Source organism: Dissoconium aciculare (assembly GCF_010015565.1).
Source record: "Dissoconium aciculare CBS 342.82 unplaced genomic scaffold K489scaffold_8, whole genome shotgun sequence".
Lineage (NCBI taxonomy): Eukaryota > Fungi > Ascomycota > Dothideomycetes > Mycosphaerellales > Dissoconiaceae > Dissoconium > Dissoconium aciculare.
This window is the reverse complement of record NW_022984958.1, coordinates 754,239-779,967: the sequence shown is the minus strand read 5'-3', so window position 1 is coordinate 779,967 and position 25,729 is coordinate 754,239. Positions and strand designations below refer to the sequence as shown.

Here is a 25,729-nt window from a genome sequence, read left to right as displayed (position 1 = left end):
ATGATGGAGTTGATAATAAAAGTTCGGGCGACCCCATGCAGAAGAGCGATTGAGGAACCACGGAACGTTGAGTAGGGCAATGCGCAGCAGTGGTAATGGTGTGCGTGAATAGAGAGAGCAGAGACGGAACCGCTGGTAAGAATCGATCCGGGGAATGGAACCAGACGAACGGTCGACTTTTCCTCGATGTGATGAAGGAGCTGCAACGGTTGTGTGAGGAGGTAGGTCCGTGAGCGTGCGTGGGAGGGATTGTAGAGAGGAGGGAGAAGAAAGAGAGGGTCGATGATGTCGATGATTGTATGTATTAATGGTAGTGATGTTGGTTGGAAACGGTCAATGGTCCCAAGGAGAGTCGGCAACGGGTGGTGAATGGGTAGTGGGCAAATGTTATTTATCAATAAGAGCGATGGATAGAAATGTTCTCACACTACTCTCAACATGATATAGACGGCAGAAACGACAGCACGTTAATGGAGAAGCCCCAACAACAGCAGCAGCATGACATGACAGATTTATTTTAGTCGTCACAGTGGTGGAGGTAGTGGTGGTGGTGGTGCCGGTGGTGGTGGTGGATGATAATGATGGATCGGAATGGTGGTGGTGGGCGCGGAGGAGGATCCATTCATCGTCAGGAATGGGGCGGCGGCGGGATCAGTACAGTAGCGACTACGCGTCCGTGACAGGCAAATTTCAAGATTCATTCGATCGCTCTGCCGCCGACTATGATGATCTCGGTACGTGTGTGTGCCCGTGGGAGAGACGAATCATTCCAGCAGACGGTGCTCATTACGATGATACCTTTGATACAGTCGTTGCTGAACCCTCTACACACAGCACACTGCTTGATTGATGGATTGATAGCGCAATGGATGGGATCTCAATGGCACAGTTGATTGCAGACACACCCGATCGTTTACTAGCCATAATAACGGATGATGATGGCGATCTGGAACGTCAAACCGGTGGTGATGATAATGATGATGCGTGCTGGACAATCGGCGTGGATGGGCCTGCGAAATGCATTGCAGTTGATCGTCGGCCTCCCCAGATGGGGAATCTTTTGCCGCAAACTTTGTCTCTCTCGTCGGCCACCCACGGTGATGTCGATCCTTCGAAGACCGTTACAACAGTACACTCAATCACACACTGAGCCACACATTGGTTGCTGAGCCTGTAATGCCACGTCCAAAGGATCCTGCTTCCCGGCCAGATAGGCGGACACAACCCACGGGCAACCCACGACACTGCACAAGAAAGGACCGAAACGGAGCGAGGATGGAAAACGGGTTCTTGGCATGATAGACGATCGCACCTTTCTACATCTCTCTCAACCATGTCGTGGTGACGGTGATGCATGAGATGTTGTCTGTCGATCACCTCATGCTGCCCTTCGTCCTCCTCCATCGCCCTCGAGAGACGCACCTCGCCTTACCGATGCCATTGATCACGTCCCTTTCATGCACATGTCTCCTCTTTCCGCCGCTCATCTCCCTTCCCTTCTCCAACCCCGGTTAGAAGGGCTTCCAGTCGCACTCTAGTCGATACAAGTTTTCGTCCGCCGTCCTGCGGTCCTGCCTTAACGCTGGCCGCGGACCCCTGCTTAGCGCGCGGGCATGCTTGATGATCTCTCCAACTCGAGGATCACGGGCAGGCCCTTGTTCGAAATCACCGACACAGCTGGGAGCCTGAGACTAAGCAAATTTGCCAAGGCGGGAAGTTGTCCAAGGCCAACGCAGCACCGGTCTGGTGAATGGCAGATGGGGCCACGAGAACGTGTTTTCCTCTCACATGTTTTGCAAATGCTTGTCGAGAAAGGCTGCATGTCGCTATTTGTCTCGGCATCATTACACGCAAACAACATCTCCTGATACGTGAATGTCATTCTTTACTCAATTATCGCCAGAATATTATGGATGGTCATTGATCACCCATCATTGGCACTTTCTTCCCTCCACCTTTTTTCTTATCCCGGGACCTGCATACACACATTTCCCATGCGGGATGGCGCCGCCACTGCCCTCATCTACACACCTCCACCTCCGCAATTTCACGTCAGCCGAAGTCGATGCTTTGGAGAGGAATAGACGCGTGCGCCGGCGCTTTCCGTCCGATCTGGACTTCTCCCTCCCATATTCGTCCATAGCTTGCCCGTCTGCACGCATGCCAAAGAAAACGGCCCTAAACGTGCCGGAAGTGGAGATGGGGCTGGCGAAGCTGTCGCGTGCATAGCCAAAACACACTTTTTCTGTGACAGCGGCGAGAGCGGGGAAAAAGATGGACGAGGCGAGAACAATGAATTAGCACGTTATCAGCTTAGTCTGTTGGGATTCGATTGAGGCTGTTCTCATCATCAATGCTGTCCCGTAGCAGAGAATGGTGCGCGCACACATAGGCGTCAAATGCCTCGCGATTGCGATGTTTTCGTCTCCCGTCCAGACCACGGTGCCGAGGGTGGGGCACAGAGTATTGTGGCTTGATTTAGAGAAGACATGGCCTCAGGACGAGCGAAACCTTGGCTAGACGGCATTCGAGAAGGGAGACAACAGCGCGACACTGACAGCTGAAGACCTTGGGACAAGGTTCTGTCAATTTGGTAAGTTACATCCCCCAGCTTCGCTCAACGTGTCGGGTCGTCGTCGTCCTGTCCCTCATCCCGAAAAAGGACAAATTTACATGGAGCATGGGTCCCTGTGAAAGGGCCCGTGATGGCCTGTGACGTCGATCGTCGATCGTCAAGAGAGATATGATATGATATGCATTTTCCAGCGTCGCGCAAAGAGCGAGGCTGTGTTGCCGACCCCGATTTGTCTTCACGCCTGATATCATGATCATCACCAGGTTCAGCCGTGTGCAGTCAGACGACGACGACGACGCCCACGACGATCCCCCTCCCTCCGTGCGCGCGGAGGCACGCGTGCATCTAGACACAGGCATCGTACAGAGAGTGATGAAAGAGAGTTTTGCCTGTGCACGAGTCATAGCAATCGGATGAGGTGATGAAAGTCTCGAGGGAGGAGAATCACCATTCGTCGGCGAGAGCAAGCAAAAGACCGACGAAGCCTTCATTGCAGCCGAAAGTTGGAAAGCCACAATCACCTTAGAGCATGTCGTGCACACCCTCTCTCGCTTTATTCTCCATTGCAGTAGTGGCAATGGAGGGATTGTCGCTGCACGCGTGCGGCGCAATAGAGGCGAGGCAGTACACAAGAGATTCATAAACGATGCAGGTCCTGTCCTGTACCGAGGAGCCTTGGCATATTCTCGAGAGAGCGAGGGTGCTGACAGACGATTCGGGATGTTTTTGGCGTCATACCCTACTTTCACTGTAGCTCCATGCAGGGCGAGAGCTGTGCTTGCCTGCCTACGGTAGATAGCTGTTATCATCTTTGAACATACCATTCGGATTGTGTGTCGAACGGAAACCACAGTTTTTCCAGTTACGAATATTGTAATCTGATTCTTGCGTGGGATAGGGGTCCGAGATGTCACCGACTGCCGCTGATTGTCTTCGGAGGCATGTCTCCAACGGCTCGCGTAGAGATAAGAGACCCGCGGGAGAGAGAGATGTTCCGTATGCAGTTGCTGCACCCAAGCTGTGAACAAATTTTAAGGTTGCAGCTCATGATTTTGTGGCTTGACCTCTGCTGTGTGTGGGTGTAGGTGATTTTTCCTCGGGAAGGATGGATTGACAGGCACAAGATTCCGGGGCCGAGAAATGGTGTGGGTGCATGGGTCTGCGGGAGGGCTGCATAGTGCATCTAGTTGGACATGGACAATGGCATAGACACAAGACAAGATGGGAGTGTCGTGGACTTGTGGATTTGTGGACGTGCCTTGTCCACGATGTCCCACGGTGGACATGTCCCTTCGCCAGATGTACGTACAGTAGCTTAATTTTGCTCGTACATTAGAGCCGTCTCGGCGTGCAGGCCATTCAGCGCAGGTCGCCTCAACGGCGGAGATTTGTCCATCTCTCAGCCCATCGAAGGAGAAATGTCAGGCGGAGGCACATATCATGCATGCTACGTGCGATATCCGAGTGACATGTGGGCGGCTAGGTGGCAAGGCATGAGAGATCATGCTTTTCTGATGATCTGGCTGGACCCCTTCTCTCTCTTGCCCACGCCCGAAAGAGGTATTGCAAAGGGATAGGTGGGTTGTATGAAGAAGAATCCCTCCGGAAATGTGTAAGGATTCAGCAGCAAAGCCCCCACTGGTATTGGGGAATGTTATCGGGCGTATCGCGGTGAGACCAGGAAGACCAAAGCATTCCAATTATCTGTCCTTGTCTCATCGCATTGTTGGTGTCTGTCCTTGCATGCTGTTCGCCTATGAACACGGCACGGGCGATTGACATGTTGCCAAGACCGTCCGCTGTGTAACAGGCGAGAAAAACCCGTTCTATCTACCGTATCTTTACTGTATGCGGCATACGCCCAACGGGAAAGCGAGGATCTCTTTCATCTGAGTGATAACAAATTCTAACGGTCCCGGGGTCCTCGAAATCCCTTGCCGCTGTCCTTGCGCATTGCATTCGCTCTCTTGGCAGCAATATCGTCCTTCCTCATCCATCGCAACCTCCGTTGAAACATGTGTTTCCCCAAATACTCCTCGCATCGAATCGGTCATCGCCGTAGACGTTCTATTGGACGGAGTAACGGACCCTGCGATGTTTTCTTTCCCTTTCGTTGAGATGGAATGATGTGGATAATTTCCCATTGGTAGGATTGCGTCATGACCGCTGTCCGACGGGAGGATTTCTTGGCGGTCCGTGAAGACGCAGTTGTGTGTGCAGGAGTGGTGGGGTGGTGGAGGCGGTACTACATGGGTCTTGCATCAAAATGATCGACGCCAATAGGCACGACAATGCTGTGAGATCGAATACCTTGCACGGCATGACTCGCTTGCATGGCATGAAGATAGGATAGTATTGACAGCGGAGTAAGTCAAGCGCGATAAAAATGTACTGGTGGTAATCATGAACAATGACGATCATATTCGTGATCTACAAATGCGGAGAAAGAGAATTAGATCATGTCGCTCTCTTTGCACGTCTATTTTCCTATCTAGGTTTTTTGCGATCGACAAGGCGAGACGCATATGCGCGTGCTTGCCTGGACGCAACGTAATGGTCTGTGTGTATGTGCTGAACCTTGCAAGGTCCACAAATCGCGCAACTGGAAGCGGGACCAGACGCTGTGATGAGGTGGGAAGTGATTTGTAAAATTTTATAGTAATGGATGATCGTCAGGCGGTACGGCGGGATGAGAATGGGAAGCATGAGAGAGAGGGGTCGAGAAGAGGAGTGATACGAGACGACAGAGATTTACTCCATCAGCCACAGATAGGCCGCCTTCGCGAATCGTTGCGATGGCAGATCGATAATGTACCAGTAGGCCTGCGCAAAAGTGATGGTAGCCAAGGTGCAGGCGAAAAAGACGGCGGTGTTGGCCGCACCGATGGAGGCGCCCCGGTCGTTGCGAAGGTGCAGGAAAAGGCTGATTCCTGCTGTGTAGAAGATGATGCTCTGGGCAACGAAGAAGCCTAGATATGTAACGTCAGTGTACTGTAGGCATGTATGAAGAGACATCTAACTTACTCAGTGATCGCCTGCCGAGTTCCGTAAGCCATTTTGCAGAGAGGACATTCTTAACAGGTTGGAGTGTCTCAACAATGAGCATTATGCCGTAGATGACCAAGAAGTTGTCGACACGAGGGAAAGGGTCGGCAGCGGCGAATTGTGCCCGGGTGGTGTTCTCAGACAGGTCCAGGAAAGGGTGAAGCAAAAGCTCCTTGTTGACGAATTGAGGGAATACCGCCCAGCAGTACTTCATGGCGGCACCCGCCACAGTCATGAGGGCACCAGGAACGATCCACGGAATCTTGACATTTTCGTTGATCTTGAGGCCTTCGGTCAGGGTTCCCTGCAGCTTCGGGTTGATCACGTACTGGGCGAGAAGGAGCCCCGCCGCATCGTACCAACCCCAAGAGCACATCCAGAACGAACCGAAAGCAAAGAAAGCCAGGCCCTGTGCATGCCAGGTGACACGTGTGTAGGGCAGGATAACCATCAAAAAGTAAATGGTCCAGCTTTGCTGGTAGATCAATGACACACTCCACAGAGTTGCAGTCGGCCAGAAACGGTTGGCTGCCTGGTGGTAATAACCGCGAACGACCCAGAAAATGTTGAACACCGAGTTGAAAACTTGCAGAAAGCTTTCCGGCACGGCGATGCTCTGCGTCGATTCGTTGGGCAGTTCCTTCTTGAGGGCGGAGATCTGCTCCGTGCCGATTGCGTGAAAAATGCCTGAGGTGATAGCGGAGGCAATGCCAACGGCAATGACCATGCGGAAGATGCGGCGGATGATACTGCCGGCAAATGTGGCCGGCTTGGGATCCTTGAGGAAACGAATGCCAATGGAGCGAGCGCTCAGAGCGAAGAAGAAGGACTGGATGAGCGTCTCATCCCAGAGAAGCGGCGAGAGGACAACGCGGATGATCTTTTGGTAAGTCGGTCCATCTGTCTGGAATCCCGGGTCAAAGACGACGGTCGGGATGAAAGTCTGGAAGAAGATCCAGAGCAGAGCCGAGATGGTCAGCACGCCTCGCAGACCGTAGATGTGGGCGTGAATCTCATGCTCGGTGTCGGGTTGCCATTTGGTAGAGGCAAAGACCCTCCGCAGCTGCTGTACAGGCGACGTCTTGGACATAGTTGTGGTTGTCGTAAATCCGCGATTGTTGTCAGCGTCGTTGTGATGTGGCAGACGGACGGCGTCGTGTTGGGTGGAAGTGAAATGTGACGACAGAATAAACCGCAGCTAGGCCACTCCAGGTAGCTCTTATTGCATGAGACCCGGACAAATCACTTCGTCGCGTTGGGAGGACTGCAGTGACACAATCGGGACACGTACTGCACACGTGAAAGTAGGGATGGCTGTGTAGAGGTCTAAAGACAAGCAGCCAGCAGCAGGCCGATGAATGGAAGGCAAAGAGATGGGCAGATTTGAAGGGGGAGTGTATGATGATGAGATGGAGCGGGCTGGGTGGTGGTGGCAGCGGTGGCAGCCTTTGCCTTTCGTCAGGCGGAGGGAGGACAGCGCAGCCACTGTCCGCACCGGGCCAGCTGGAATTATCACCAGTGGTGACTACAGCGCTCAGCACGAGCGAGTCCAGTCCAGGCCACCAGATCCGTAAAACGTGTGCCCTCAGCAAGTAAATTCACGGCTGTTAGCATTGGCCTTGAGACCCCCGAAACCGTCGATCCCAGTGGGGGAAAGTGTTGAAATTCCTTCTGAGATGGATGCAACGGCCCATGACAGACGCTTGACCATTTAGGCCGATCGGCACCCGCGACGATCATCTACTGTACTGTATTCACCCAACCCAGGTGTGTGGTGACAACAATATTTCCACTCACGCCACTCTACGTCCCAAGGTTGTCATCGTCACATAATTGGGGATTGATGAGTCCTTCTATCAGATGGGCAAGCCTCGCCCGCTCTGAAGCTCTGACAAGCTGTTCCATCATCAATTTATCGCGGCTTCCGGCCGGCGTGCAGCCCAATCTTCACCCAAATAACGTAGGCGTAGCGTGGATGGCAAACAACCCTGGAAGCCACCTCTGAATGGACCTCAATACTTGTTTGGGTGTGATGCATCCCATCCTACTGTGCTCTCCATGCTCCATGCGGGACTTTTCGTATCATCAAGATGACGGTGACGACGACGAGCTTCTCGCACTCGTCGAGCCCTGTGGGAATTTCCAACAAAGGGTGTGATGAATACGCCGGCACTGTAAACTGTCTCACGCGGCAATCATTTGCAAGGACTATTGGAATATCCCTTTCGTTTGACTTGCTGAAGACCAACCTGTGCACCCAGATGATGATGAATCATTCCGCTGACCCACGTTGGCGCACCGATAAGATTCCAAACGTCCAAAAGTTTGTTCCCTCACCTGCGTCCTTTCTGATGATGTCCTCCTGCCACGATGCTGTCCCATAGGGTCAAAGTCAAGGAGACCGATTGTGCCGTTCGTCAACCAACTGTCCCCCCGCGGAAGCCGTCCGATAACACGCCGACGGAGGTGGAAGCTACCGGATCTGTATCCTTCACGAGCTTCCAAATTTATTAACGGCGCAAGTTCAACACGTTCGCACGCCAATTTTGCCTTTGGTTCGGTCGATCTCGAAATGCCTCCAACACAAACGTGGGGTGACAGATGACAGAACTAACTCATCAGACCTCACGGCAGTTGAGCCTCAACACATTCTATCTATTGGATCAGAATGATGCATCAGACGCTTCTCAACGTGATGCTATCTCCCTCCGCCACGAGTGATGATACCTTAGTGACCATTCGCGAAAGTCTATCGATTCCAGACTGTTTACTACAGTATCTTCGGTCACATTAATCGTTTCAAGTGGCCGGCATCAATGCACGCAGTGCCGTCCATAGTGCTCAGCTCACCAAACTATCACTGCAGGGCAACCGCCGGTTTCGGTCCAGATAGCGAATCCACTTACGACCATCTAGACGTGCCAGAACACGTCCGACGAGGACGACAACTTGACGAACTCTACCTACATGTGATTGATTCGCATTTTCCCACTTTCCCAGCTCTGTCCCGTGGATCGCTCTGGTCGTCGTGGACAATGTAATACACATAGTACACACACGTGAGAAGTTCCGCCTTTGCTTCTAGTGCTGCGTCACTATCAATGCTACTCGGCGCCACAAAGCCACCCGCCAGGTTGTCTGTCACGGAAAGTGACAACCTCACCGCCAGCCGAGGTCATCGCAATCTCCAGCATCACCAAGTCTCTTCGCAGAAATAGGCACAGGGAAATCATGTGGTGAACGCCTCGATTCCAGAAATGTCATGTCCAATTCCCTTCTGACGAGCTTTGTAAGGATACAGCGCCTAAAAACGGATAATTTCACGTGCTCTAGCGACTTGACCAGGATTACCGTAGCCGCCGTCTCCAAGAAAAGATGCTTCTGGGCGAGTTTCTCTAGCAGGATCTCGAAGTGACTTGCCGTGGCCAATTCCTCGCCAGAAAATGCATCCTGTTTTCGCGGCAAAGCGACCTGCGATATCTCTATTCACTCGCACATCATGTACAACATATACATGCATACGAACATAAGGCGTGCACCACCCAAAGGTGAGGTCAAGCACGCCCACGATGATCTTTGCCTGCTTCTATACCACTCCTCGTGAATTGAACATGCGCCGAACACTTGCGTATCGCCATACGGATTCCCTCCTGTGTACAGCAAGCAGAATCTGCACTCCACCCCTCCACATCGGCGCCTTCCGTAGAAGCCGAATGGGCACCAGCAGGAGAGTGGCGACAGTGTTGCTGCTCGTCTGCTGCAGGAACGCTGCACGATAATGTGCCAGAGGCGGTCTCATCGCGTACCTAGGATCGTCTAACAATATGTGGTGCGATTCGGCAAGGCTGATGGAACCGATGAGTGAAGAAACGATTCTCGTCACCTACAACAAGCTGCCATCACTTCCAATGAGGGGTTGCAGACGCCTCGTTTGCTTGTCGCGCCAGGTTCCTGGACGAACAAGGGTCTGGACAAGTCTGTTAATTCCATCCCAAACCTGCCAACCATTATTCTCCCGTCACAATAAACATGTTTGTTTCTGAAACTCTTTCCCTCGGCTTGCGCAATTCAACAAACACGAGCGATGCATTTTCAGCATGACGGGAGAGTATTCCTATGGGGCCGCGCGGCTCACCCCGCCGCTACTTCCCCCGCATTTCTGCGCCTAATTGATCGATCATGAAATTACACGCTTGTTCCTGAGATTCCATATCTGGTACCGACACCAGGCGTGCCGCAGGATAGACTTGTCGGACAAGGAGCCATCGACGCCTCATGTCATCTGGAATGCACCTAACGACAACGGAGATTTTTCTGGTATGCGTGCAACACCTTCGGCCGTTTGCGCAGGTCGTGCCGACGAAGCATCGACGATGGAGAGATTTGATACTTCGCTACAGCAGAATTGCGAGACCGAAGTCTTTAAATGCTTGTGTTCCTTCGAATGGCAGGTTCTAGACCTGGCAGTAGTGCGAATCTTTACCGTCTCAAGACTGCTGCTGCGCTGCTGCATTGCGGCGTAGTCAATCTGTAACTACTTGTAAGGCTTGTTCAGGCTTTGACCGAACTCTCGATTGTACCTGAACATGTACCTTGAACAGGTGTATCTTGACTTCTTGGGATACATCCATCAAAATACACAGAGTAGCACGGTGGTTCTCTGTTTGGAAGCTTTGTTTCAGAAAGCCCGTCGCTATCGGCGTCCTCATACAGAAATGTTCATCCTGTAACTTTTGACTTCAGACTCCTCTCCGTGCCGCAAGGAGCGAACAGCATACCGAACCACAATCACTCGAGAGCGCGGAACGATCAAGCAATATCAAGCGGGGTCCTCATGCACATGCTGAGCCGGTCCTGTCCGTAAAAGTGTTATGATGATGCTGCTAGGATACTCCATCCATGCTCCGTAGCCTTTCCCTTGTTGACAGGCATCAGGGTCTATGAAATGTGGAGATCACGGCCCTTTGATATTGTCCGAGGATATCATCGTCTAGGAACCAACACGTGCGCCAAGGGTGCCACTTGATCATGGCAGGCTGGGTGGAGGACCTTCGGAACTCCAGTCACATCTCATGCCTAGCCGGCATTCGATACGTACGATTGCGGGATCCCTGCTCAGGTCTTATCGGATAGGTGCCAATGAAGTCAATTTCGCTGGATTGTAGTGAGGTGCCGAGATGCTCGGTCATGAAGCATATTGTGATTTGTTCTTGAAGAGCTGTTGGTATTCCTCGTCCGCCATGGTCGGACTACCTTGCTATGGGGCAGGCCTTGAAGGACATTCATCGTTAATTAGCCGGGCTCAGTGTGGGCCGTGATGCTGGCATTCGATGATGCAACGAGTCTTCAAGAGCACCCTTGATTGCAAGCGGAGACGCCCTTGATTTGGTCCATCTATGGGCAGACGTATGCGACAGGGCAGGTTTGCCAGATATCACGCCAGTGATTATGTCCTTCGTGTTTGTTTCTTGAGCTCACGATAACGTTTGCGGCTAAGTCGTCCTGCTCATGAAGGAGGACATACGGTCTCGTTGTTTGACCGACCATCGTCATCATGCGTATCACCAGCAATGGAGTCGGCGTAATGATTCATCCGATTGACGGAGTTAGGGTAAAGGATTGAGCCCAAACCACAACCCTTAAATCCGTGGCCCCAGCAACATCAAGACAGTGGCAGCACATGGAGCTGATATATAATGAAGTAGTGATAACCAGTGTTGGGTGTGACTGATATTAAATTCATCCAAGACCCCTCGAACCCTCTTGTGTACAGAAGTCGATAGCCTCATCGTGCAGAAAGGTTTTCAAGAAGTGAGACAAGACCGTCAAGCTCGCGGCAAAGATCAACATGTCGGGGCTACCCACAACCACGAAGTCGTGGCAGTACGCCAGCGTTGCAGGAGGCCTAGAATCGCAATTGCAACTCAAGGATGTTGCTATACGAAAGATCAAGCCCAATGAGCACCTCATCCGCATTTTGGCTACGTCCCTGAATCCTGTGGATTACAAGGTTGCGGAAGCACCAATCGTTGGCGGCATCCTTGTTCGCAAACCCGCAGTGCCCTGCTATGACATTGCCGGAGAGATTGTACAGGCAGCGTCGGGCTCGAAACTCCAACCAGGCCAACTTGTCTTTGGTGGCACCGGTGGATCTCCGTTCGCTGGCGGCGGCTTGACCGAGTATGTCGTTGCTCCAGCCAATCAAATCATCGCCGTCCCAAAGGGAATCTCAGCAGTTGAAGCTGCATCAATCCCCATTGCTGGCATCACCGCGTATCAGAGCATTAAGCCTCACAGCAAGGAAGGCGACAGGATTCTGCTCAACGGCGGTTCCGGCGGCGTCGGACTCTTCGGCATCCAAATCGGCAAAGCTCTCGGCCGCCACGTCACCGTGACATGTTCCACCCGAAACATTGAACTGTGCAAGGCCGCCGGGGCGGATGTCGTCGTAGACTACACCAAGGGTGACCTCATCGACAACCTGAAAGCCCTAGGCCAGCCCTTTGATCTCGTCATCGACAACGCAGGCAGCAACCACGACCTCTACTGGAAGTGCGACCAGTTCACGACCGCGGACGCCAAATACGTGAACGTCGCCTCGAGCCCGGCGTGGAAAGACGTTTCCTTTATGCTCAAAGCCAATGCTGTGCCTTCCTTCCTAGGCGGACAAAAGCGGAAATTGCAGGGTCTCTTTGCGCAGCCCATTGAGGCGGACCTACAGCAGATTATAGACTGGATGCAGGAAGGCAAAGTCAAGGCTCATATCGACTCGACATTCAGTATGCAACAGGCGCCTGATGCCTTCCGCCAACTCAAGACGGGTAGAAGTCGAGGCAAGGTTGTGATTCAAGTCGCTGAGCCCAAGTCGGAAGCGAATTGAAGATGCGTGCCAAGTCACTGACAGGAGAGGGTGGTTTGTATTTTCTGCTGCTTGACCACGTCGTGTTCCGTCGTGGTCAGGGCAATTGTATATCCAATAGTCACGTTTAATCAGGTTGCAAGAATCATAAAGAATAAATAATATATCCTTTGCTTTGACTATCTCTATCTATGCACCGCGCCCGCCCGCTGGTGTGTGGTCTGAAAATGGGGGTATAAATGCAACACAGAAACATCGTCCTCGCAGGACAACGAAGGGGGAGAAGAAGAATCAAGGAAAAACGAAAAAGACATCATTCATGCAACAGCCGGCTGCTGTGACTCATCCTCATTTGGTCTGTCGATGACCAGAGCCTTCGTGAAAGGTGCGGTCGTCGGTCGGTGTGGGACAGTTTCCTCGGAAGCCGACCGCCAGATGTTCTTGGTGGCGCTCTTGGTGACGAAGTCGGTCATCGGAGTGACGATGACTGCGCCGAGAATGATGACGGTGTAGCAGACTACTGCCGTAATGAGCAGGATTGCCCAGTACGGCACGGCCATTTTGGCGAGGGAGACGGCGATCCATGAGCCTAAGCTCCAGAAGACGAAGCCATGCATCACTATAGATGATAAGTTAGTGGTGAATACAAGTCAGAGCTTTGAAGGGGGTGATCTTACGGTAGATGGTCATAATGTGAGGGTGGAAGAAAGTGACAACAGGTAAACTGAGGACCCATTGGATCCAGGTTGATAGCTCGACCATGACTTGCAAGCCGATGCTGAAAGTTAGGACGGCGAGCGAAGGGTTGAAGTAGTCCGGGTACAGGTTGTAGACGTTTTCGGCAATCTGGATAAGCGGGAGACCAGTGTTTGGGTCTGGGTGAATACCATTCTCCCAGGACATGAAGGGGAAGTAGAAGAAGTTGGAGTTGAAGAGGAGGACGAGTGGCGTCGCGCCCGTGATGAGGAACGCGGTGATGAGGACAGGGTATAATCGGTACCATTTGGCTTGAGTGTATTTGATCCAGTCGAATGTGAGGTCCATGTCCGCAAGCATGAGACCCAACCAGTGAGTGGCGGACCAGCTCGTGGCATACCAACCGGCGAGGACGGTAACAAGGTAGAAGCCGATACGCTTCCACGGTGTCTTGATATCCCTGATCATGATCGCTGCGACAATGGTCACGAATGAGAATTGCAGCTGAACTGGGATGGTCCACAGCACACCAACACAGTAATTGTTGATCACTGAAGGAGCGGCGTTCGGGAAGAGGTACGCAAGCTCAATGGCCTGGTTCAGGTAGACGCCGAAGTTCTTCTGCGGCTCAACATAAGGCCAGACACTGAAGCTGACGCTTGGAAGCCATTCCAGCTCGGTCGTTAGACCCAGCGAGATGAGGAAGTACTCGACGATCATGAAGAGAAAGCAAGGGATGAGCATACGAGGCGCTCGAAGCAACATCCTGTTGCCCATGTCATCAAGTCGGCCGGTTTTCAGGTATTTTTGCGCGAGGAAACGACATGCAGTGACGAAGAAAGGTCCAATCCACAGTGGCGTGAGGACGTATGGGCCCAGGATGTAAGACAATACCGAATCAGCGGCAAAGTGTTCGTTCATGCCGTAGCCTTCCGTGACGTGTGGCCAGAAGGTCAATGAGAAATGACGGAGCGTTACCATGATACACGAGATTGCCAACAGACCAGCAAGATGATCGATCCGCTGCTGTGGAGCAACTTTGGCGAGCTTTGTATCGACGGTTGCGGCGCCCGTCATGGCGTCTGGAACAGACTTTTCATGAATGATGGTATGAAGCGATTTCTCGTGAGGAATCTCCACCGCCGGAGTCGCCACCTCATCAACTTCGCTGTGCAAGGTCTTCTTCTCGTCTGAGCTTGAAATCCAAGCTTGCTTGACGCTGCTCGTTTCGGAGGACGCTTTGGATGACAGTTCCGAGGACTCTGATGTGTGTACATTACTCTTGCTGTTTTCACCTTCCGTGGTACTGCTGCTACTGCTTGCATTGCTTTCTCCGCTTTCGAGATGATTATCAAGGCTCAGGTATGCCATCTGGCGCGATCCTTCGATGTCCAACTCTTCAGCCTCATCGATCACGGGTGGTGGCTCGAGAATGTTGCCTTCGATCGTTGGAGATGTCGGAGCGCTCGGCGTATTACGTCCGTCGGGAATTCCGGAGTTGTTACGCCTGACACTCCCCCTGCGAACCGGCACGAGAGCAGTCATTGATTGTCTCGGTGTGTTCACACGAGATTGATAGACGGGTAGCGGAGTCATCATGCCTGATGGTGTGGTGTAGCCAGGCGCCGGCGTTTGGCGCCCATTCGAACTGCCCGATATGGAACCCATGTATGCCGGAGCAGGGGTCTCAGGTTTGCTGAAAATCGGCATCGGTTCGTGCACTTGAGGCGGGCTTCCGATGGGTCCCATCGAGTTGCGAATGGAACGACGCAAAGCGCGATTGGACTTGCCTCCCTCTCCTTTCCAGTACAGCTTCTTGACCTTTGACCAAGGCGTGCGACGCACAAACGCATTAAGCAGCGAAGCAACACCGAACGTGCTGAAGGCCGCCGCAATATAACCTGCGACCTTGCGGATGTAGTCCTTCTCATCTGGTTCTTGCCATGGTTGGGTCGCCGCAGCAGAATATTCTGATGAGCCACGAAGCATGACATCGTCGATCGAACAAGGGTTGGCAGACAAACATCGCTGATCGTAAGCCTGGTGGTCCGCCGCGCTCATGGTAGAAGTGTTGAAGAATGCCCGCACCCATCGGAGGTTTGCAACAGAGCGTTGCAGAGGCGGACCTTGCATGAAGTTGGCGTCTCCCGTAGACCAATGCGAAAAGGCCAAAGGCGCTGGAATGGTCGGAATAGTTCGGTCGGTGCGAGTGGCATTGCGAGTGTTGTTGTTCGCGATCCAGAACTCGATTCCATCGATCGTCCAATCAATGCGAAGGTCGAGGAAATCCCAAGGAGATTGAGGCTGTAAAGCCGGCGGTGCGCCTGCTGCGATAATAGAATAATTCACAGCAAGTCGGTTTTCAGGCCATTCTCCGTTGACGGTCTGCATGATCTGGGCATCGGGAGCCGCGTCCTTGTTCAACATATCCATCTCGATGTTTGAAGAAGTGTTGTACTGCAGGATCATCGAAAATGCACTTCCTCCGCTCCATGGCTGAGCTGATCGCATAGAGGCTCTGAACGTTCCGTAAAGGATATCCTGACGAACGGATCGGAGCTCTGCACCGACAGAGTCATGGTTCCAGGTTGGTTCATCTAGGAACATTTGCAGGCTTGAGTCGTTGCCATCAATGGCATTCTGCCAAGGTAATGATGCGTTGTTTCCGATATCAAAGTTGGATGGGCTGGCACCTTGACGGAAGATAGTATTCCAACCTTTCTGCACTCTTTTCCGGTAATCGAGGGCTTGGAATGTTTTTCCGTCTAGGGCATTCGATTCATTAAAGTATGCAATGATTGAGTCGGTGTACAATCGCTGATTTGCCGGATCGATGAAGCCACAGCTACATTGTGAAGAGGGCGTGATGTCTTGAGCATGCACTGCAGTCAACGCCAGCAGGCCTGTAAGAGTGAAGAGGATCGTCATGATGTTGAGCTATCCTGCCACATTGGACGTCACGAACAAAAGATGATCGTGATGTTAAGATAGACAGGGGAAGGAAGGCGGATGATCTGAGGGGATCTCGCGTATCGTGAACTCCCTTACATACGCGTACACGATCTGGCGGCACGTTATAACAAGATGTAATCTCAGATGCATTGAGGACCCCATGACAGCATCATCGCCACGTACGCGCCAGCCGTGAACGAAGCACGAACGAACATGCAGGCGTGACGTTGAATACTAGACCGGCGCGATGCCTTCGCTCACTGCTTCAACCGCCACGGTCCTGCATGACTGATCTTCTGATCGACTCGATCCTCTGGCGCATGCTAACAGCGCGATTGATGAGATGAGATTGCGTACGCATGGGGCTAATAGCTTCTTTCACCATCGTGGGATTCAATCCGTTGAGAGCGATCCTCCACGAAGGACACACCAATGAACAGCCATTCCGTAAGCATATCAACACTGCGAGTCACACTAGACTCATGTCCTCAGCTGCAGGGTTCAGCCGCAATCTTTGGTGTAGGAAATGTCCTTCGCTGAGGTCCCAGCTACAGTGACAAAAATGTCGCAAACCTCCCGCCACGCCGTTGGATCGACGTTGTTGGCGCCAGAATTGGTGATCCATCATTCAACGCAACGTGTTAAGGTTCGCGATATGCTGTTACTGCACAAGCAATGCTGGAGAGGTGGATACTGATGAGAACACTGCTATACGATCCCGATGTGGCCACATCCCACGGTCATCTGCGTTATCTTAACGTCCGTACCACCTTCTAACCCGGGCAGAGGGGCGAGGCCGGCAATGTCTGACAGTACCGTACCAGCCCTTGATAACGACAGTTTCGTGTCAAAAAGGCATCGATCTAGACCAGTAAGCTGGGCCGCTCACCCAAGATCTCGGTCCTGTCATTGAGGTGGAAGCAGTGGGCCGTTCCCTTCGGAGCTGATGTTCGGAAGTCGGGTCTCGGCTCTTCGAGCTGCAGAGCCAATATCAAGCTCTGAATAAACCACGAGCATACAACTTCGTGCGCAGATCGTGTTCTAGTCGATCTATGAGCCGTTTCTTGCTGTCCCGACGTCGCGCCATATTTTCCATAGATGTGATGATGTGCGTGGGTTTTTGACGTGGGATGGTCCGAAGCTGACATTTGTAAAGCGCAACTTTAATTTATCGACACCAGGCATTTTGACAGGCGAAGGCGGCAGAAGGTTTACACAGCGCCTACGCTAGCGATACCTTATTGTGCCCTCGACGGGCCTAATCGCATTCCTCGACCATGTTCACATTTAGCGCTCAATCACACGTTTGATGTGACCAACGACCCAAAACACGGTACCAAATGGCTGCTGGCGCGGGAGTGTCTTCGAACATGATGATTGGTTCGCTTTGCGACCTGGCAAAGATTCTTGACCACGCAAACGATTTCGAGGCAACAGCATTTGCGTGTCCTTTCAAGGAGGACGGGTCCTCCCGTTGTGGATCGCGAAATTGGCGGAGGACGGCTGCACGGCTCATCAGCTGCAAACGTGACAACTGCCGCTAGACCAACGTTCTGTACCACCACGTTCGCGGTGTGAGATGGAACGAATCGCAACCTTCGTTCACGCCTCCACACGCATGCTCTGCAGTGCGTGAGATATGATGGCCCAATCGATACTGCACATGGGACGCGCATTCCAGATATCCATCAGCTTTGCTGTAGCGTGAACTTTCTCAAGGTGGGGATTGTCCCTCTTGGGTTGTTTATGGATCCTGCTACGATAAGCACCTTTCAAGATCGCGACTACTGTATGCTCGAGAACAAGCGTTCGAGTGCAAAGAGCCGACCCGTTTTCCCTGAACCTAGAGCATAAGTTGTGTACTGCTTCCGAGGAGCGATCAGGCCTTGAGAGATCATTCACGGCTACATATCGCAGGCGTTGTGGTGACGTTTTCGATCCACCAAGAAAATTTTGCCAGATCATGTTTTATCTATATGAGTTTGGCATGACCCATCAATGTCCAGGCTGGTCATACAACATGTAGAAGGACTCCTCGTCGGTGCAGATCAGCTATGCTAAGAGCAGGTGGACGTCATGATGGGGTGATGCACGTGCGAGAGCTGCGTGTGATTACTGCTGTGAGCTTGTGGTCTACCACCGGTGATTGCTCCTAGCAGCGCGAGCTGTGAATGCACATCTGAAGGTCTTGATGCAGGATCTTCCGGCATGGCGAGACCTAGTCCACGCCTTGCATATGCAGCGGCATATTACCTTTCCTGGCTGGTCTGGACGTGCGAGCATTGTCGACTAGACGACTCGACAACACGGGAAGTGGACAATCTCGAGTGAAGCGTACTGTGTGATCATTGCCTCATTCGCAATTCGGTTGAGCCGCAACTTGAGCGATCGTGCCCATCCTATTTGATTAGACGCGGTGAGGTTGCACCACGATCCGAATAGGCGTGTCCTGGAAAATTGTGGACCAAGCCACACGATAATGGCGATAATCACTGATACCACGACCACATTCGAAAATGCGAGTATCTAATTCGTATGTTTGCTTGAAGTCCGAGCTTGTGGTATTGACCGATATCGCATCATCATAATACGCTGAGATGCTGAGAGCTTTTTAGGTGGGTCATTCAGGTGGATCTGCTAGGTGACGATCACAAACTGCTCTGGCGTGCTTGCTTTGAATTCGTTCTCTGCCACGGGAGGCTAACCCATCTTCTGGCCGCAATGTTGCCGCTTTTGTTCTGTTGAGGTGCTCATGGGACACTTAACGCGAGAGCGAGTCGTTGTACGAAAAACGCTCTATAGAAACGTGCGAGGCTTCGAGCTGAATTCGGCCAGAGTAGAGATAAGCATCAAATCTATCGCCGCTCGAGGCCGATCGACCTGGGGTACGAAATAACGGTTGAGCGATTACGTCGTTGTCGATCCCACGTTGTGACGATCTTGCATGTTGGGCCCATCGATGCGGCTTGGTACTCGTAGGACGAGTCAACAGTGTTTCTGTATCACAAATACACGCAATTGTGGATGAAACACAACCCTTTCTAACACATGTGATGCGTTGTGGATATACTGCTGGTACCTATCAGACTTTTGTGAGGCACTGGTCATCTTTCTCGGCGAATGAGGCAACGCTGGATAACGGAACATTCACATCGTAATTGCTTGATTGCGAGATCCTGATATCGAACCCTAGGTTTTGCTCGAGTGCGGACACCGCGGTCAAGCGCGACACATTTGTTGTTGCAAACACAGACTCATTAGAGATTGAACGAGTAAAGTATGCTTACATCTGTGCCGATTAGTCCGCCCAGGTGGTGAGCTATCGATGGCTGTGTCGTTGTCACGGAAGAACCCAAATGCGAAGAGGGACGACAACCCAAACCCTAGCAAATGATGTTTCAACCCTAAAACACATTCCTTCCACGGTTCCAAGGTTCCAAAGTTCCGAAGGTTGACGTGACAAGCGTTGGATAAAAATATTGGAGTCGTCGGGTTGACACAAATGCGGATAGTCACTCGACAACGTATTATCATCAGGCGATTCCATAGTAATGGCCTGCTGCATCAGGCGATGTTGTGTACTGGAGACGATGCAGGTCATGAAGCAATGTCACTCATCAGTGCCATCCTATGTCACCGATGCCATGCCTACGCAGCTGGCGGCACCTCCGCATTTCGGCAAACTTCTGGGCTTCGTCCGGCGGCCTTCCCGTCGGATTTATGCCTCAGTCACCAGCGGGACATCCAATCTCTACTGTGGCTGACCCCGGAATTCCATGACGTTGAAGGCTTGCGGCACAGGAGTAATAACGCATAACCGACCCGTAGATGAGCACGAGACCAAGTGCTGTACCTGGTAAGGAGAGACAGCGGAGAATGACAACTTGTGCGGAATTCGTCTGGAAGAGACAATTGGAGGCCGCGATGGCAAGGCTGTGCAGGTGAGTGTTAAATAATCTTTGACGGGTTGCGACATGTCTCAGCGTGTGTACGGTGCGGCCGTGTGGATTTTCCGCGCTATGCGATAAAGTCAAGTCAGTGACAGAGACATGCCTTTGACTTTACGGCCACGTTGTTTTCTAACCGGGCCCCAACGTGGCATGTTGAGAGGGCCACTCCGCGGCTGGACAAAGTTTGAATATAGCAGGCAAGGACAGAAACGGGACATCACAGGACAGTCTAGGACCAGAAAGCGTTGAGGTCGGTCAGATGTAAAGCACGGATTGGCCTTGGACGAAGCGGCGGGGTTGATGGCGAAGACCGTATCGAAGCACGCAAACATGCTTCAGAATGATCCTGTCCTCTCCGCTGTGGCGCTACCGACTATTGACATGTGTTGGAGACCGAGCTCTGGTCTTCTGCAAGATACCGCATCTTCCAGACAGCTTCGCAGACCGACCGAAAGTCCATAGCGTCGGCGTAGCCCAAAGGACGGAATCGATGTAGCAGACACACAGCGTGAAGCGCGTGGTTGGTGGAGAGGGGTGAGCGACTTGCGACAATGTTGAGCCGCGGGATGGCGTTTTTGTTACGGGCGCCATGATTGGTGTGCACTGTGCAGATGTGAGTTTTGTTACAGTCCAAATCAGACAATTCGTGGGTTTCGGACGGAATTTTCATGCCGAGCGGAATTTTTTGGTAACAATGCCCACGCATTCTCCAGGCATGAAGCACAGTGAGACAATCGCCTTGAGTGAGACACGCCCAACAAGCAGGGTCACATCGTGGGAGAACGGCGTGATCGCCGCGCGAGTTTCATCATTGATGGTTCCCTTTGTTATTTGGACCGTCACCGTCATGATCGTGACTAGTATCATTCGATCATTCGATCATTCGAATGACTGCGTTCCAGAACAAAGAATGTTCCATGATGCCAATGCGTTGGTTTTAATCATGTTTGGTGAAGGGATAATGAGAGATCAGGCGTGCCTATAGACCACAGCATAGCCAATGAGCGCGCGTGTGTATGCAGCAGAATGTCATTTCACCGCCGTAGAGAGGAAGACCACAACGACGAAGAACATCCACAGCCCGAGCAGGAAAGATAGCGAGGAGAAAACGGGAAATGCACGGGACAACAATTTACCAATTCGGGAAAGTGGTGGCGTTCTCTGATCGCTGCCCGCGTGCCTTGTTCCTGTCGCTGGTTGTCGAAAGTGGAGGTGGAGGAGGAGAAGACCAGAAAGTCGGGTGTGTGTGTGTGTGTGTGTGTGTGTGTGTGTGTGTGGATGTCATTGTGTGTGTGAGTGTGTGCGCGCTGTGCGGTATGTGAAAGCTGTGGGCCTCGTTCCTCGACGGTGCCTGACTAGGAGCGCCACAATCTTCAAGAGTTGAATTCCACAGGCACATTCAGCTTCCCTCGGACATCCACAATCAATCGTAATACACGAGCAAATCCACGATTGGCATTGAACTCTGAAGCAACGGCATCACACCAGCACCACCAGAACGACACTGGAGGGCACGACGATTCGACAGTGTTGATCAAAACAAATCCCATCATAACATCAAGATGCTGATGACGCTCCTGTCAGACAAGTATGCATGGCAGTTGAAAGGTATAACGACGTCTCTCCCAGCCGAACGGCCAAGATCGCAGCTGTGGATAGATGCAGCATGTACACAACAATGTGACGATGGGAGAATGGAGGCCTCAGGCACAGGTCGTGAGTGAAACAACGACAATTTTAATCCCGACTGTGCCTGAGACAGGTAAATTGTATGTATGCACTGTCACTGTAGTGGAATTACACTTTTCAAATGTCCTACCCGCATGTGCTTGTTTGTACCCAACTGTGTACTGGATTCCACCATCACCATCTCCACCACTGACTGCTACATTATTATCATCGCCATCGATTGCAACGTCCACAAGGACCCACTCATCACAACGCTGCATGTGTTGATGTCTCGAATCTTCATACATGCTTTGCCTCTCCATGTGTCGGAGTGTGGGCGTGGATGTGGGTATGTGTGTGGGCAAACTGTCCGAGGGATCTTGATCGCTGACCTGCATCCCAGTATCGTTCCGCGCATACAATGTGCTGTTCTGTGCTATGCAGCTCTCCATCCCATGTCATTTAGAGTTCGACACCAAGCATATCTCCGCCCGCTCACACCACACACGGTGACACACCATCTTGATGACCATCATTTAAATTTTCATCCACACACACATCCACACACACAGACACACACATCAAGCTTTCAATCAAGTGCAACTGCCCGGGAGCCTGCCAATGATTCAGCCGAGCCAATCCCTCCTCCTTCCACCTCCATAGCGTCGATCGAGCTCAAACCATGCGGCCTTTAGTGTTTAGTGCCCTCGGCCTATTTTGCGCGTTGAGGACGATCCATCCTGGTACGAGCTATGCCTTCGTTGCTCAACCTGGACGCATCGGAGCACGCATCTGGCCGCGCTCGGTACATGTGCTGGCCACGAACATCCGTGGCGACGGTGAAGCTATGTTGATACATATAACGGCCGCCGTCATGGCTTTCATGAAAGGGCCTCGAGGACATAGAAACATCAAGGACTTCCCCAGTCGTTCATCAATCGAGGTGCAGCAGCAATTTCCCATTGTCACCGTCGCTGTCGTTGATTCTGTGATTGATCTCTTCTCATCACCATCGATCCAACAAAGTCCTTCCTTCCTTCCTGCTCGGCAGCTCATCGTCCTTCGCTTGGCGAACTCCTTCTCGTAGTGTCCTTTGACCTACTTGTCGGCATCGTCGTCGTTGACGCCTGTCGTTCCCTTCCACCACGCTCACTCGACCAGTCGATCCTCGACGTCTATATCACCATGTCGTCCTCAAAAGATTTCGAGAAGAGTGGATACTCCACCGACATCACTCCTCTGCCCAGTCACCACGCTCCTTCAAATTCTTCCGTATCCGGCTCAACGATGTCACCCAAGAAATCGAGTGTTACCAGCTTGACGTCCAAGATGGTCCGCAGCGTGCGAGGCTACATCATGGCCGCTTCAGACTGGTTGCTGGAATGGACGCCCTTCATCCTGGTGACGACCTACTTCATTGTCAGCACAGCGATCTTCGTGCTATGCAACGCCCAGACGATCAAGGTCTTCTACTTCTTCTACATGTGCACCAACTTCTACATCGCAGCCACCTGTGTGATCGAATCTTTCATGGGAATGACTCCCGTTCGGGAAGCCCGTAAACTTGCTATTGAGGTCGACAAGAAGGGCGGCAAGTTCCCCAGCGACTTCAACGGCACAGCCAAAGACCTCCCCATCATGGACATTGTGATTGTTGCGTACCTTCCCAACGAAAAGGACATTATCCGCAACCAGGTCCTTTACGCTCTTGAGGAGTTGATCTACCCCGACAACAAGCTCCGCATCAACCTGGTCTACAACACCCCCAAGGCCATCGAACCTCTGGAGAGCGAGCTGGCGCTCATGCCTGAACAGTACAAGAACCTCCGTGTCATCAAGGTCCCCGGCTCCAAATCCAAGGCCGACAACCTGAACTACTTCTTCAACATCGAGTCCGACGCCGAGGTGATTGCCATCTTCGACAGTGACCACTGCCCTCACCCGTACAATCCTCGCTGGGCCGCCGAGCGCTTCCTCGCGGACAAGACCGTTGACATCGTCCAAGGCCGCTGCATCGTCTACAACACCAACGAGGGATTCTACCCCAAGATGATTGCCGTCGAGTTCGACAAGATCTACGCCATCTCTCACCCTGGTCGTCAGCGAATGTTCGGATTCGGTCTCTTCTGTGGTAGCAACGGATACTGGAAGGCGGACCTCCTCCGAGGCCACAAGATGCACGGAGAAATGCTTTGCGAGGATATCGACTCTGCGCTCCGCGCCTACGGCGAGGGCAAGAAGGCTGTCCACGACATGAATGTCACCTCCTTCGAGATGGCGCCCGTTTCCTTCGGTGCCTTCTGGAAACAGCGACTGCGGTGGGCGCAGGGCTGGACGCAAGCCTCGATCGTTCACATGCCTCTCGCCTGGACCAACCCTCCCGGCGGCAAACGCACCATGAACGAGCGCTTCGGTGTCTTCTCCCTGCTGTTCGTCCGTGAGATCTCCTACTACCTCGTCACCCAGCACACCTGCCTTGTGATCAGCTTCATCATCACCAGCTGGCCGCACAACGTCCAGGAATTCGTCAAGCTCATCTTCTTCCGCTACCCCATGGCCGAATGGTTCTTCTTCGCCACCATCGCCGCGCTCGCCATGACCCTCTTCTTCACCGAGAAGGTCCGCTCCGAGTTCACCTCATGGCGCTCCATGACTGTCTTCTGCATCATCTACGTGCCTTACCTCGTCTTGATGGCCGTCATGGGTCTCTTCGCGCACGCACGTGAGATTTGCAAGTACACCAAGTGGAACCCGACCGCGAGAAAATAGACATTCCCTCATCGGAAGTACTATCGTTTGCGCGTTCAATTTGACATGGGTTTAGCGACGGCGTTTTGGACGGATCTTCATTTTCTCATCAATAACCTTTTTCGTACTCTTCACATTTCGTAATCGTCGGCACAGTCGCCCGACGCCCGAGCACACGCCCGGAAGGAGTTTTCTCTCTGATTCTACATTTCATGACATGCATTGCGCATCGTCCCTGGGCCGGAAGCTCTCGCAGGCGCTTCCATCATTACGGCCTCACATAGATATATCCCGCATTAGACAGGCATACTTAACGATTCTATGATTCTATCAAATTATTCATCAGACATTTCCTGACACCTCCATTTCACTCCATAGTTATCTTCACACTAGCTATTGTCCATAGTACCCGTGGATTGTTCGCATCACATCCGAGTCATCCTCCTCCTCTGCTGTGTGAGCTTTGAGATCGGCAGTCGACTAGTCGCAACGACTATAGAGCTGTTGGTAACCTAGCACAACGACTGGAAATTGGACGTTGCCCATAGATCAACGGCGTCACAGATCTGGCCCGCTGCTCATACCGTCGCCCGCAAATTTGACAAATTGCGCTGGATTATAATAATGAGACATGCCTGCCCAGTGCACGATTTAACTTCTCCCTCTTTTGGCGATCATGATGATGATAATGATGGAGTTGTTTCGAAAAAAGTAGTGTCGTCATTACTGCTCTGATGTATGGCTCCCTATCGTCATCATCAAACACTGGTGATTTCACCATCTCATCACAAATTCATCAACTGCATAATCAAAGCACTTCATTTGGAAATTATACTAGATGGACAGAATGTGAGAATGCACGATGGGAATGCATCCGATCTGTGATTGCACGTGTGTGCACCGGACCACAGGTAGGACAGGGCGTGATTGCATCCGGAAATAATCAATGCAGTGTTCAGCGCACAACATCCAACCCGGGCGTGTTTGTTCCCTGTCCTTATCGGTGCCTGAAGGACCTTCCTACCACAGCAGCGTGATATCACAGACTTGATCTCGTAGGATTGATTCCTCACCCACGTAAAATTCGATCGAAATGAGGATCTTCCCATCAATGACGCTCGTCCTACGCGCATTCTTCAGCCCACAATACGTGGGCGGCGGTGCAACACTGCAGCTCCTACCGATAATCCCCTCGTACGACTACAGTCTGGACCCTATAGTAATGGAAGAATTTCA

The 25,729-nt window shown here is 52.1% G+C and overlaps 5 protein-coding genes across 5 annotated transcripts; 2 read left to right on the top strand and 3 right to left on the bottom strand.

Moving 5' to 3' along the window:
- Positions 1-2,413: 2,413 nt before the first annotated feature.
- On the bottom strand, positions 2,414-3,309 carry K489DRAFT_252617 (uncharacterized protein). Its single transcript, XM_033599972.1, has one exon. The coding sequence runs from the start codon at positions 3,214-3,216 to the stop codon at positions 2,599-2,601; it is 618 nt and encodes a 205-aa protein (XP_033458677.1). The 5' UTR covers positions 3,217-3,309; the 3' UTR covers positions 2,414-2,598.
- A 2,017-nt stretch (positions 3,310-5,326) lies between these two features.
- On the bottom strand, positions 5,327-6,710 carry K489DRAFT_322060 (uncharacterized protein; the record flags this gene model as incomplete). Its single annotated transcript, XM_033601593.1, has 2 exons — positions 5,327-5,544; positions 5,600-6,710. The coding sequence occupies 2 exons, from the start codon at positions 6,708-6,710 to the stop codon at positions 5,327-5,329; spliced, it is 1,329 nt and encodes a 442-aa protein (XP_033458676.1).
- A 4,620-nt stretch (positions 6,711-11,330) lies between these two features.
- Positions 11,331-12,660, top strand: K489DRAFT_381624 (putative zinc-type alcohol dehydrogenase-like protein C16A3.02c). The gene has a single exon (XM_033605171.1). The coding sequence runs from the start codon at positions 11,469-11,471 to the stop codon at positions 12,498-12,500; it is 1,032 nt and encodes a 343-aa protein (XP_033458675.1). The 5' UTR covers positions 11,331-11,468; the 3' UTR covers positions 12,501-12,660.
- Positions 12,661-12,796: 136 nt separating this feature from the next.
- Positions 12,797-16,103, bottom strand: K489DRAFT_432578 (glycoside hydrolase family 16 protein; the record flags this gene model as incomplete). The annotated part of the gene is made up of 2 exons (XM_033608492.1): positions 12,797-13,098; positions 13,157-16,103. 2 exons carry the CDS (start codon positions 16,101-16,103, stop codon positions 12,797-12,799), a joined length of 3,249 nt encoding a protein of 1,082 aa, XP_033458674.1.
- A 6,397-nt stretch (positions 16,104-22,500) lies between these two features.
- K489DRAFT_381622 (glycosyltransferase family 2 protein) lies at positions 22,501-24,849 on the top strand. The gene has a single exon (XM_033605170.1). It carries the CDS (start codon positions 22,931-22,933, stop codon positions 24,512-24,514), a length of 1,584 nt encoding a protein of 527 aa, XP_033458673.1. The 5' UTR covers positions 22,501-22,930; the 3' UTR covers positions 24,515-24,849.
- The last annotated feature ends 880 nt before the right edge of the window (positions 24,850-25,729 follow it).